We start from the raw sequence: 13,231 nt of genomic DNA, 5'->3' as shown, positions 1-13,231 counted from the left end.
TGTTTTTTATTGCCACATTAAAAGCCATCACACCTGTAGAATGATTATAGTACATAATATTTGCTAATGGATATTTATATGGGTGTATTAATTTACATAAATTGCATTGAAGAATTGACAAACAAAGAATTGGCAGGTTATTTTATAAACACAGGTAGTGCCATCTACTGGTAGAGGACAAGTTGATGCACTGTTCTCTCCATTAAGAACTACATGCCAACAAGAAAAATCAATTGGTTAGGGAAATTGAGCTCTTGCTGCCATGGCAGCAGAAGTCTATAATCATTATTTCCAGTGTACTGTATTTGGCAAGTTGTAATCAGAGACATACAAAACTGTATTGTGTAGGCCTATGTCAATATGAACAGCTCGATCTTGGGACTCCAAATCTAACAAGGCCTGATCACTAGCTACTTTTGAAATGGCATTTCACTGGTCCTTCGAAAGATTTTCCATACTTAAGTCTAGGGACATGAAAGAATGCATAATAATGGGTTTAAAGATGTAAGACATTTTAGATACCTTTGTTACGAGAGGATATCCAAAATCTGCAGATGTTTGCCTTACTGATGATATTTATTGAACAATGCTGAAATCATTATGCATATCAGTCCAATCAGCCTCAGTTATTGCTCATGTTGAATGGATCCCAGCTCAGAAACATGCGCTCAAGTGCAAATGGACCATCTTAAGCAATAAGGCACCTCGGAGGTTTGTGGCCAATATACCACGGCTAAGGGTTGTTCTTAGCACGACACAACACACAGTGCCTGGATACAGCCCTTAGCCGCGGTATACTTGCCATATACCACAAACCTCCGAGGTGCCATAAGGCCATTATTAATTGGTTACCAATGTCATTAGCAGTAAAAAAAAGTCATACCCATGGTATACGGTCTGATATACCACGGCTGTCAGCCAATCAGCATTCAGTGCTCAAACCACCGTTTATAATAAATCTTACGTAGCACTTGTACGGGCCTTGACATCTGCACTTAACTGGTCTCGGTCATCCTGCACACAGCAGTCTGTCAAGGATTGATAAAGAGATCCAAGGTGTTAAAGAACTCCAAACATGAGAGCCAGGCCTGCGCCAAACCCTGCTAAATCCCTCATAGCGACTGGTCTAAATCAACAGACAGTGGTGCTTCCTGGGTTCTGTTGTTCTCAGGAAAGATTGAGCTACTTATTACACTGAGTTTTGGGAACACAGGAACCCTCCTGAAACATAACCACAGAACACATTCAATAGAAATGTTGAAAAGTGACTAAGCAGGCTGAACATACCAGTGACAGATCCAACTTTAGTGGAGGAAATTTGACAAGAAAAAACTATCCCTTTGGTGCAAGGCCTATCAGTCAAGTGCAGCAATAACACAAAATAGACCCCAAGTGTGGAGTTGAGGGGTTTTATTCATTTTTCAACCTACAATGAGCATAAAACAAGAACATGATTGGAGGCTATGACAGAAGAGGTTGAAAAACAGGAAAAGGAAGTTGAGCTTACCGCTATAAACACCAACTTTCCTCTGACACTAGAGTGGAATAAAATTCACATTGAAACTCCTGTTAATGTTCTTCATCCTCCGTCTTTAACACAATAAAAAAAAATAACTGCCTAAACTGTAACAGATTGGTATTTTTTTGGGGCAAAGTTGATATCCCTAATTGAAAAATATTTTCAATTACTAAATTTTAAAATAGCTTCTTTTTTTTTCAAGTAACAGATAATAAGGGAGTTGTTTTCCACTCAAACAATCATTAGAAATTTTAAAGTTAAAACCAGATAGACTATGCAGAAAGATCCAGAGGATGCTGGCAAGGGGAGAAAAATTAAATGATTGGTTCACATTGAAAATCAGTCCCTGATAGATACTGTAAAACAAATTAAATCACATCCTGCCTGCTTATGTAAATATTGACATGGGTGTAGCATTTTCCCCCTTCCGTGTCAACGCATCCTCTTTATGGTACACAATCAACATAGTCCAGTTTAAAACATCACACTCACCAAAACACAGCTTTCATGGTCTTTATCCCCCCTACAACTCATACCTAGAGATCACATTTAATTTCCTCAAAAAGGCGCATGGGTGTACTTCAGGATTTCATTTGATTTAACTGTTCTCTATTAAAATATAGAATCCATTAATAATACATGGGAGGGCTAAAAATACAGACCAAGTGAACAAAAAAATAATAAAATCTAATACACAAAGCAGTCATTTTTTGTTGAATACAGTAGCAATAGGACCCCAGAGTTCAAAGTTCAGACACCTTTAAGTCGTGCATGTGGCTGAAGAGGAAGAGAGCCAAAAGGCAAAAAAGGCAATCCACTGGTTCTCATCCAATCAGAGATTACCGCGTCACCTTTGGGTATGGGTATAGTTCTGCCCTTGAACCTGACATCCGACCAGACCCCAGACTAACCCACCTCGTCCCCCCTGCCTCCAGCTCATCTGTAATGGCCTATACGTCCTGACCCCTGACATTCAACCTCACCATGCTTGTTGAGTGTACACTCATTCTATAATTTCCTTGTCAGGCTGGCCATTCTGTATAATCGGTTAAGCTAAAAACAAGTATCCAATAAAATTACAATAGAAATCACAATTATAAAACCGCAAACAGGATTTAAAATTCATAGTCATCCTCTGCCATGTCGATAGCCCAGGCAAACTTTTCACGCTGAGTTTTGTTGTAGATCTTCTCGATAGGGATACCCCACTTCTTGCACCTAGGAGACAACAGGAGGATATTAGAATGATAAACCCTCCAGGAGTTTAGACACTCAAAACCATCAACTCACTCACTACTTTTAACTAATCAAAAGACATGTGCCACATATCCTGAGCAACTGAGTGTGTGGGCCAAGGGACAAGCAATGGAGAAAGCAAGATGTCGTGCATGATTGTCAACAAGTTCGTGGTCATGTCTCACCAGGCCACAGAGATGCGTGGATCCAAGTAGTTGAGTTTGGAGGTGCCCAGAGCAATCTGCTTGTTCTCCTCGCGGTCTGTCGCCTGCACCTCTAGCTTCATCAGCTGCTCTTCTAGCCTCTCCACAGCCTTCTTCTTGGTCTCCACAGCTCTGGGGGAGTAAGGGAAAGAATCAGCTACTTCTACATCCCAACGTACAAGTACCAATGGATGCCTCAACAAGCCAATCATATCCACATACTTACTTTTTGGACTTCTCGTCTCTCCGTACTTTGAGGTCAGCCTTGGCGCTCTTCACATCCCTCTTTGCGTCAGATAGCTGGTCCTTCTTTGTGTCAATCTGGTAGAAATATTATCAATGTCAATAATCTTGAAACTAAGGCCAAGTAGAGCTGGATTCTTACTATGCAGCTATTAAAGACATTACCGAGCCAAGTATTCCCAAAATAACAAAGAGTATGCATCCAGCAGACAAACATAACTCTAAAAACAAGTCACAAATAAACCCCAAACAAAATCCCAAATCATAGCAATAGTATTGTGTTTCCTTTTCTCCCATCAGCAAAGAGCCATCTCATCTGTCAGGTTGACTGGCCGTGTGTCCTCCCCGTGACTCACTTTAGTCTGGAGGTTCTGCATGGACTTCTCAAAGGTCTTGGGCGGTGCCCTCTGATGGTTACACAGGATGGCCACAGCTCTGTTGGCCCTGTTGTATGACAGGATCTTGGCTGGAAGGTTCTCATCCGCTACAAGTAGGGGAGAAAATGGATATTATTATGACTCTTGCTATAGCCTTTATACCGTATTACAAGTGACCACCAGCACACAACTATCTACAACAGCTCCTCCCAGTTCCCACCTCTGGTCATACCAAACCAGAATATGAGATAAATGTGCTTTGGGTAGGTTGTGCATTCTTAGACCCTCTGTCTCTGGGTGGGGCTTCATGACCGTGGGGACTTACGGCTGGTGAGCTCCTTCAGCTGCTGCTGCAGAGTGATGGAGGCGTTGTAGGTACGAAACACTTTGGCCGTCAGCCCGTCCATCAGCTCCTGAAGGTGCTTGTTCAGAATGGAGGTCTGGAGAACGGAGGACAGAGAGGAATGCCACCATTAAATATGACTGATGGCAAGAGATGCAGAATTACAAGAGGATATCCAATTCCCACACGTCAAACAGGGTACTAATTTTCCCTCACAAGGTCCAGTGACATGACTAATACACTGCAATTCACAAGTAACGTAAATTGAAAGTATTTTTTTGTTCTTTACATTGAGCCGGTCAAAGAGGTCATCCTCTGGCTGCTTGTTTTCCATGAACAGCTGCAGGTTCTTGAATACCTAAGAAAAGGAGGACAGAATATTTACAACTCATAAGAATAACAAGGTGAGAGTTTCTCTGAAGTGAGAGTAATCTGGAAACCATTGTAGTTCAACTCGAGGGAAAAAGCACATAGAAATGTTCTGGTGAACCAAATGTCAATTCTTCAAGGCCTTACCCTCTTCTCCACGGGGACTTTGTTGTAGTAGCGGATGGAGTCTTTACCCAGGAAGTCAAACTCCACCACAAACTCCTGGCCGTCCTTCTCGGGGTACAGGTTGATGTGTTCCACTCGGAGGGAGCAGCAGCCCACTGTGTCCGCAGACTCCCCTTCCTCCTTCTCATTACCTGCTCTCAGAGCCAGCTGGTGCACAACACCACAGGGAACATGTTACAACCAAACTTGGAGCTGTGCGTGTGTGGCAGCAGTCTCACCTTATCGATGAAGTAGAGTGCCACGGCTCTCTGTCGGATCCTCATCTCTTTGGACTTCCAGTCCTCGCGGTACTGGTTCCTTAACCGGTCCACACACTTCTTCAGATTTCGGGCTATCTCATACTTCTGCCAGTCCTTCTCTCCCTGCAGATCAACACACACCACCATTACAGCAACCAGGGGGAAGAGACAGGGGGCACAACAATGAACAAATATGAAAAAAAAAAAATTAAAACAGAATTGAGAAAGGTTGGGTCTCCCGAGTGGCGCAGTGGTCTAAAAGACTGCATTGTAGTGCTAGCTGTGCCACTAGAGATTCGGGGTTTGAGTCCAGGCTCTGTCCCAGCCGGCCGCGACCGGGATACCCGTGGGGTGACGCACAATTGGCCCAGCGTCGTCTGGGTTAGGGGAGGGTTTGTCCGGCAGGGATGTTTTCATCCCATCGCGCTCTAGCGGCTCCTGTGGCGCAGTGAACGATGAAACAGTTGCCAAAGTTCACAGTGTTTCCGCCAACACATTGGTGTGGCTGGCTTCTGGGTTAAGTGGACATTGTGTCAAGAAGCAGTGCGGCCTGGTTGGGTTTGAGGACGCATGGCTCTCGACCTTCGCCTCTTGAGTCCGCGCGGGAGTGGCAGCGATTGGATACTTCAAAATTGGCGAGAAACGGGATAAAAAATATAAAAAATTAATTGAGAAATGTTGAATAGGATTGCAGACTTTTGTCGTCTCTAGAGACTTCATTAAAAGCTAACAATACAATACAAGACGTCACTCGCTCCCACCTTCACTGCAACCACCATGAGCCATAATAAAGATGAACCTGCCTTGATTCTTGAGCTGGGATTCAGCATGATATACTTGATAGAGCCTTGGATGTTCTCTGTCCACGACACCAGCCAGGTCACCTTGTTGTCATGACGCAACTCCTTCCATTTGGTACCAGGGGGAGGCTTGGGGTGCTTGGAGTCCCTGTGTGAGAGAGAAAGAATAGAGTGGCTGAGCAAGTATCCAGACATACACACACCAATCTGGTCTAAACAAGCAGTCCATCGGTTAATATAATCAAGAGAAGGGGAAAGCGCTGTAGAACATTTTGTAAGCCTTTTCTTTCATTATGTTCATATTGCCACCTGCACCCAGGACTACGAGTTTAATGGTTCACCCACGGTTTGTAATCAACTGTGGAAAGGGAAAGGTGGATACCTTCCGGTTACTGTCCCAACGCTCGAAGGGCTGCTTGAATGCAGAGCGAATACTAAGTTGTGTTTTATTGCGTTTCCGTCTTGCTCCGGTGGTAGGAATACTGGGGTGAGGTTGGCGTAAATGTGTCAACATGTTTGAGGTGTTGGTAGCTGCATAGGGTACTCTCGTAATCTACTGGGAAGCCAAAATGTTTCCAAACTGGAGATTTAAATGACTGAGACTCCTAGTTTATGGACGCCACCACTCGCCATCGTAGAGAACTAGTTCCCAGCTGCGTCTTACAAAACATGCCAATTAAGACTAGAATTCTGATTACAATGTGAGCATAGGCTCTAGTCGTTTTAACAGAATAGCCTGAAATGTTCTCAGCTCAGATTTACCCAAGAGGCATACAACGCAGAGTAGGCATAGCCATATAGCCTGGTGTTATATTTTATGTATTCATTTAGGTTCACAGTGCGGCCCGGATTGAGGACCCCATACCAAACGGTTTGGTATGAATACATGTAACCATTGCACCCCTACCCAGGACCCTGTCACTCACTTGCTGCAGTTTATGATGATGTCCTCAGGGCGGATGCGGCGTTTCAGCATGCCCATCTTGGGGTGGTCTCCTCGGCCACGGAACAGGCCCGGGGGCTCAATGCGAAAGTTAGCAATGCGCTCCTTGTGATTGTCCATGATGCAGAAGCCATACTCCTGTAGGAGGCGTTCGTTCTCCACTTTGATTTTCTACAAGAAGCAGAGAACCAGAGACAAACTAGTTAGATCTGGGTACAGTTGTTGGAACTCTGGACCAGCCTGAAGATTCCAGGTATTATTACTCCACTGCCTCATGTAGAACTTCACTGGACAGTCGTGGTCTGAACGGGGTTATAATTTATTTATTTTTAAATGTAAGAAAAAGCACCAAGTATTGTTCTTGCTCACCAGTTTATCATCTTTAGTCATGGCCTTTCTGGCCTCAGACTGAGCCTTGAAGTATTCCCCCATTTCATTGAAGTTACACTTCTTCAGGTCTGTGATCTTAGACTTCTCCTCCGAGGTCATTTCCTGTAGGAGGGAACAGAGGTAGACAAGTCATGATCACATGTGTATGGAATTACTGTTCCAAATCACCATTTCTAAAAAATATGAAAGTCATCTAAGTAACGCAATTGCAAACTCCAGGTATACAGCCTTAAACATTCACTACCTTTCTCCAGTCTTTGAAGAAGTTTTTCCGGAAGGCATCCTTGGTAGTGTACTCATGGTCCAGCATTTTGGCAAAGAAGGTGGCCACCTCCTCAGCCTCTGGGCCGAGCTTCATCTGCTTCCCTACAGAGGGATTTCAGCAGAGACTTGTTCAACCAGCCAAACCCTCCACTTCCACTCAGCAAAGCCCACTCATAAATGGACCAAGTGTCATAGAAATAACAGCACTTGAGTATTAATATTACCATCATAGAAAAATCGGACTTTGCTGGGAAGAGGTTCGTAAGGTGCTGCCATGACTGGGCCTTTATGTTCCAGAAACCTCCATTTGGAACCGTCAGTTGCCCTCTCCTCTTCCCACCTGTAGTCCAACAGGGTACAACAACGTGAAGTGATGGTTGATGCACAAACTAAATCCTTTGTCCAACAGAGATACAAAGAACATCCCTATTTTATCCATCACCATAATGAGCATTCCATAACGAGGCAGTCAGTGTGCCTTCACAAAAGCTCTGTGCAGCAACACAGCTGGAGGGCAACTATGACACTCACCATTTCCACTTCTCCTCAGGCTCCTTCTTTGCTTTCTTTTTCCCGTCAGCAACTTCCCCTTTCTTGTTTTTTTGGGTCTTTTTGGGCTTGATGTCCTTTACAAGAAACAAAGAACGCATGAGTCTCCTTTCTTGCAACGGATCACTGAAATATATCCAATATGAAACCCAAAGATTTCCACGTACCTCATCTTGTTTCCTCTTCTTTGCTTTCTTGTCCACTCTGTCATTTTCAATTTTTATTTTTTTGGGCTTGAATTCAGTTCTAAAAAATAAAAATAAACACCTTATAAAGAGGCCTGACTAATGGTAGATTCAACAACTATCTTGGTCTTCTCTACACCAAACTACATAGTCATACCGAAAGGCAGCTGTGTGGTTCTTGCAAAGCCAACAATGACCAAACATTGTCATTGCCCAACAGAACGAGGAAAAACCAGATGGGGTTGGTCTAAACATGGCAACTACAGCCAACATTTTTATCATTCAAATGTAACAGGGCCAAAGACTAAGGAAGAAATGGGCCTGTTGACAGAGTTAAGTACAGATCTACTCACTCGTCATTGTCATGCTGTCTTTTCAAGGACTTGGGAGAATGGTAGAAGTGATCATTGTCCGGCTCCGTCTTAATGCGATGAGGGCTGGTGATAGAATTCAAACATTTACAATCATTGTGCATTTGAAAACAAATATGTATGGTCCTATAAAATCTGTTGTAGAAAACGCACACGGAATGTAGACATAACGGAATTTAACAATATTCAAAAATGTATTGAAATTAGTAGGAAATCTTAATATACTGAACTATAGAAAATGCATTAATTTGCCCAAGTTAATCATAGCACATGAAAAAAATCTGATTAGTATTTTCCTGCAACGGCACAGGAATGCCCCCGTGCACATGTCTACACTGTGTAGACGATAGCAATGATGCTAATAATAACCTGCTGGTCGAGATGAAAGGCTCTCAAAAACCTTCTCAATTAAATGTTAAATACAAAGTAGCTATGTCTATAACTGGCAGAATGATATCGTGATTACTTGCATCAATCAAGGAGCAATTATTTAGCAAACTCTGGAATCACATAAACGCTACAGAAACATTGCTAACCATCTCTGGCACTTAAAGGATAGCTGCACCCAAAAACGTGCATTTCTTAGCTTTTTCCAGACCTCAAAAGTGGTCTCCAGATGTGGTTAAAGCATGGTTATGGACTTAGAAAAACAACATGGGATGTTCTATTTTTTTTATTATTTTTTTTTAAGTGTGATTGAGACCCAAAAAGGAGAAAAAAAACGATATTTGGGGAAAACATTAAACTTCTGCACACAAAATTCTAAAAAAAATAAATATATAAAAAATATATATATATGTAATACAATCGCTGATTTTATAGGGCCCTAGATATGTAACCAGCATTTGTAAGCAGCACAAATGTCAAATGAACAATACAAACCAAACCTACCTGGCAAAGCCATTCTCTTTTTCCTTCTTCGGCTTGATCTGCAAGATGACAACGAAGAGTTAAAACATGCATCTTTTGAAATGTTAAGAGCTATAAATTCAGGTTTTCACTGAGAAAGAGACTGGACAAATATTTGACAAACTGATTGGCACATCTAAACCAAAATGGCAGCGATGCATCCCTCTCCGTTGGATAATTAGCACACCTCATCCTTCCTGTGGTCTTTTTCCTTGTGTTTGTCCTTGTGTCTGTCTGTGCTGACATCTTCGTGCTTTATTCGCTCCTTTTCTCTGTGTTTCTTTTCCGAGAACTCCTTATGGTCACTGGAATTTCACAGATTACATCAGCATCAGATTGAACATACCAATAAGGAAATCAACTAAGAGTGTATATTTGAGGATATACTATAGCAATAAAACAGTGAGGAGTCTCTGGCTGGTCCTACGCCCATTCATACACACCCTGCTTATCAGACAAATCATCAAACAAACAGCTACGTTAAAGAGCTCAACAAAGCAAATGTGTGGGTGTCAATTACTGCCCTAGTGACGCACTAAGTTTCACCTATTTGACCCTGCTTAAAAAGACTGGAGAGTCATACCTGTTGCCATATTTTGATTTCTCACGCTCCCTGTCCTTCTTGTGGTCCTTGTGTTTGTGTTCTTTATCCTTGTACTTATCTTTATGCTTATGAGAATCTGCAAAAGAAGAAAGTTATTCAAACGTGGACTGACGGAAAGGCTAAATGACCATTGCCAAAGGAATAGGAAACATTTAGGCTACAGAAACATTCTGTAAATATATCCACTTTTCTTCAACCCTTCTCTAAACCCAGCAGGTGAAAACAGCTAACACAAAAGAAGACATCTACCACACCAGGAATAATAAGTAAACAATACTCCAGTCTATGCTTAAGAAACACACAAAACAAGTTCAGACAAGTTTCCATGGTAAAACTAAAAGGTTAGTAAAAAGAATACAACGGGCAATGTGAGAAAAAAAATGTTATGCAAAATACAAATATGTGCACAAAAAGACATGGGAAGATTTGACAGTGTTGTAATGTCTGAATGACTGACTAGATAAGAGTGCCTCTTGGCTCAGGAAGTGCTAGGCCAGAACACTCATCCAACACCTGGGCGTGAATCTGAATACTGACAGTCGGATTGAATGTGCACCCGTGTCAGCCGGAATACATTACTGGTTGGTAGAGGTTACATAGAATAGGACCATCTCCAGTCAACTTCAGGCACATTTGGATTTGGGGACCTTGTTCATGACAGACCAAAAACTTAACAGAACACCCTTCACAAATTAAGTTAAAAAAAATTCAGGTCAGACTTAGGGCCATGAGAGAATGTGCCATACATGGTAAGACAGCACCTCCTAGTGCCCATTGACAGTATCAACATGGATGAAAAGAGGGAGCAAGCTCTAACAGGCCTAGTCCATCTGCTTTCACTTAACCAACCCCCTACAAGCAGCAATAGTAGCTAAATTAATGCCAATCTTCTCTCCTTAGTTGATACATATACAACACAGGTACTTCACACAGTCAAACAAAAGTTGACAGCCAAAGAAACATAATACATTAAATTACTTTCTCCTACTGCAATCGAGGCATGTTTTGAAAGGTGTGAGGCTTTAAAATAAGGGACCCGGTCACAAGGCTCTATGCCCCACAGCAAGCTACTGGCCGACACACCAATAAACAACAGATTTCCCCTTCCTCTTGATCTGACATCACCTATGGCAGGCAATAAATGCATTTGAAACCAAAGAGGACACAGATGCAAGATTAAATTAATATGTTGGCATCTGTAGATTCTATTAGTTAGGGACTGCAGTAGGAATGTGGGCTATAGGTCTTCAGAGCCATGAAATAAAATCTAAACAATTTGTATCATGGTATTTGTAAACAAACTAGTCTGAGGATTCTTTGGGGCAAGCCCTTGCAGAGCTTGGACTGATGTTTGCCTATATACACCTTGTAATGATGTAGGTAGTGGATATATCATTACAGCATTTCTTGTAGATATTAAATCTAACAAATAATAGCAAATCAGTGACTGGCTGTTTTCACTTCCGGGCCCCATGCTCCACTACTGCAGAAGACAAAACAATAAATAAATATGTCTTGTATACAGGGACAACTCTTAACCCCTGAGTCTCCATTGGACCCCTGTATTCCATGTTCTAACAAGGTATCAGGTTTTGTGCTTGACATAGGCTGTTCTGAACAACAATGGACAGCCCACACTACATTTACATTTGTCATTCAGCAGACACTCTTATTCAGAGCAACTTAGTGAGTGCACACATTTCCATACTGCCCCACCATGGGAATCGAACCCACAACTATGGCATGTCAAGTGCCGTGTTCTACCAACAGACACACGCAACCATTTCAGGAACCCACTATGTGATGGTGAGAACCAAAACCACAAACCAAATATGATATAGGCCTAGTAATCATTCAAAATTAGCTGTGAGGAGGGAATTTTATGATGCAGGAAAGGCTGTTCTGAGATGTGCCACAGTAGAAAATGCATTCAATGCAGTGCTCTGACAACTTTATATTTGAATTGGGACAGCAATCACTTCTTTGCATGTTAAAATCCCAATCCCTATCTGGACTTTGAAACAGATTCACACAAAACTAATCTGGAAATATGAATAGTTTGTCTGTTAAATACCACTGCTGGGGGTTTAACTTGTTAGGCCTCAGTGGCCATGTGGTTTAGACCATGCCAACAAAGCTATCAAATCAATGAATTAAGTCATCAAAAATTGTGTTAGTAGTGGAAGTCAATGTGCATTGTCAAACTTGCACCACAAATCTGTCAGGGATGTTATAAAATCCCGCATTGTACTTGAGTCCACAACTAGTTAATGTAAATTAACTTCTATATGATACAGAATTATCCATAATATATTCGGATAAGACTATAAAATATTATTAAAAAGCTAAACGGGGCCATCAGATGATTTTACTTCCTCCGCCGCTGGAAATCGTGTCTTGATACAAACGGTCCTGCGTGTTTCCCCTCCATATCACAGCCATCTGCACTTCAGTTATGTTTCCTAGTCAGACCGCTAGACAGAAAAAAGAAAATGGCGCAGAGACTAAGTTCTCAACCCCCAAACCCTTACTTTTAGACTCGGAATGTGGCATTTTAAGCCGGGCAAAAACAAAATCTAATTTAGTATACCAATAAAACACCTCTAGTTCTTTAAGAATTTGTGATCAGATCGAGATTATAAAATGTTTAAAAGCTATTAAAGAGCCACCCATTTGAACAATAGGCGCTTGTGAGTGAGGCAGAGGACTTAGTCTCTGGACGCCATTTCTGCCCTTTGCTAAACTAGCTATATGTCTGGCTAGCGAACTAGCCCATGTTAGCAGATAGCTAGCTAACTACAGTGTGGACACGTCAGAATTTGAAGGAGACAATCATTGTGACAGTTGTTTGACACATTAACGTTACACTTACCATTGACCCGAGAGCCGGAGTCTATCTGCAAATTGTAAAACAAAGATTGGTTAACTAGCCATGTTCCTTGATTGATGGCTTGCTAGCTGTATAACTTTGAACTTGTTGGCTAGCTCACTGGCTAACGACTAGCTAGCAACCCTGCTGATGGTTGGCAATTGAGACCAGTCTGATAAAATGGCTAACGAGCTAGCGCACAGTGCCTTTGCCATCCTTAGTTAGCCACAAAGTTTAGTTGAATGGACTTTACTTTTTATTATCTGAAAAACACCATATTGAAAGAATGACAAAACACTTATTTCTGTCACATTTGTTGCAATTATATTCACTGTTGATTGGCTAGTTAGCCAAGTTACCTAGCTAGCTAACGTTAGTGTAGCCTGGCTGCTGAGGCAAATAAAAAAAGCAAGCGAGTTTAATGTCCTACAAAGCTCTTTCGCAATGACACGGCAAATGATTACAAATGTTACCTGGCTATCGTTGTGGGAATGATCTCCACTCATTTTCAATTATTAATCTGTTAATTAAAAGCAAAGTGTGAAACGTGTTGGAGGAAACCGCCGACGAGGTGATGCGAGCAGAATGAAGAAAGAAACAGTTGTGTAACAGACTAAGTCCAAATTGTAAGT

At 41.9% G+C, this 13,231-nt stretch overlaps 1 protein-coding gene across 5 annotated transcripts; it reads right to left on the bottom strand.

Annotated features, from left to right (window-relative positions):
* Window positions 1-1,395: 1,395 nt before the first annotated feature.
* Window positions 1,396-13,231, bottom strand: LOC139371260 (DNA topoisomerase Ia). Of its 5 annotated transcripts, none has more exons than XM_071111528.1 (22): window positions 13,073-13,225; window positions 12,603-12,627; window positions 12,103-12,204; window positions 9,710-9,806; window positions 9,314-9,431; window positions 9,109-9,146; window positions 8,200-8,283; window positions 7,829-7,907; window positions 7,644-7,738; window positions 7,337-7,452; window positions 7,093-7,214; window positions 6,828-6,950; window positions 6,442-6,629; window positions 5,519-5,663; window positions 4,695-4,838; window positions 4,438-4,623; window positions 4,211-4,279; window positions 3,904-4,018; window positions 3,558-3,685; window positions 3,185-3,279; window positions 2,941-3,090; window positions 1,396-2,737 (listed from the first exon to the last, which is right to left on the bottom strand). In XM_071111528.1, the coding sequence occupies exons 3-22, from the start codon at window positions 12,170-12,172 to the stop codon at window positions 2,635-2,637; spliced, it is 2,265 nt and encodes a 754-aa protein (XP_070967629.1). In that variant the 5' UTR covers window positions 12,173-12,204; window positions 12,603-12,627; window positions 13,073-13,225; the 3' UTR covers window positions 1,396-2,634. The 5 variants fall into 5 exon arrangements, with proteins under 5 accessions (XP_070967629.1, XP_070967628.1, XP_070967630.1 ...); XM_071111527.1 differs by having other exon boundaries at window positions 4,695-4,834; window positions 5,515-5,663; window positions 13,073-13,170; XM_071111529.1 differs by having other exon boundaries at window positions 4,695-4,834; window positions 5,515-5,663; window positions 9,109-9,148; window positions 9,319-9,431; window positions 13,073-13,170.

This window comes from Oncorhynchus clarkii, chromosome 17 (assembly GCF_045791955.1).
Source record: "Oncorhynchus clarkii lewisi isolate Uvic-CL-2024 chromosome 17, UVic_Ocla_1.0, whole genome shotgun sequence".
In the NCBI taxonomy this organism is placed as follows: domain Eukaryota; kingdom Metazoa; phylum Chordata; class Actinopteri; order Salmoniformes; family Salmonidae; genus Oncorhynchus; species Oncorhynchus clarkii.
Note: the sequence above shows the minus strand (reverse complement) of the source record. Positions and strands in the feature narration are given on the sequence as shown.

Excerpts from the sequence above, each read along its gene's own strand:
- LOC139371260 (XM_071111526.1), bottom strand. The coding sequence starts at position 12,172 with ATGGCTGTGATATGGAGGGGAAACACGCAGGACCGTTTGTATCAAGAC. Across the intron at positions 4,280-4,437 it reads AAGTCCCCGTGGAGAAGAGG|GTATTCAAGAACCTGCAGCT; the intron begins GTAAGGCCTTGA and ends TCCTTTTCTTAG. Across the intron at positions 3,280-3,557 it reads TGCAGAACCTCCAGACTAAA|ATTGACACAAAGAAGGACCA; the intron begins GTGAGTCACGGG and ends TATTTCTACCAG.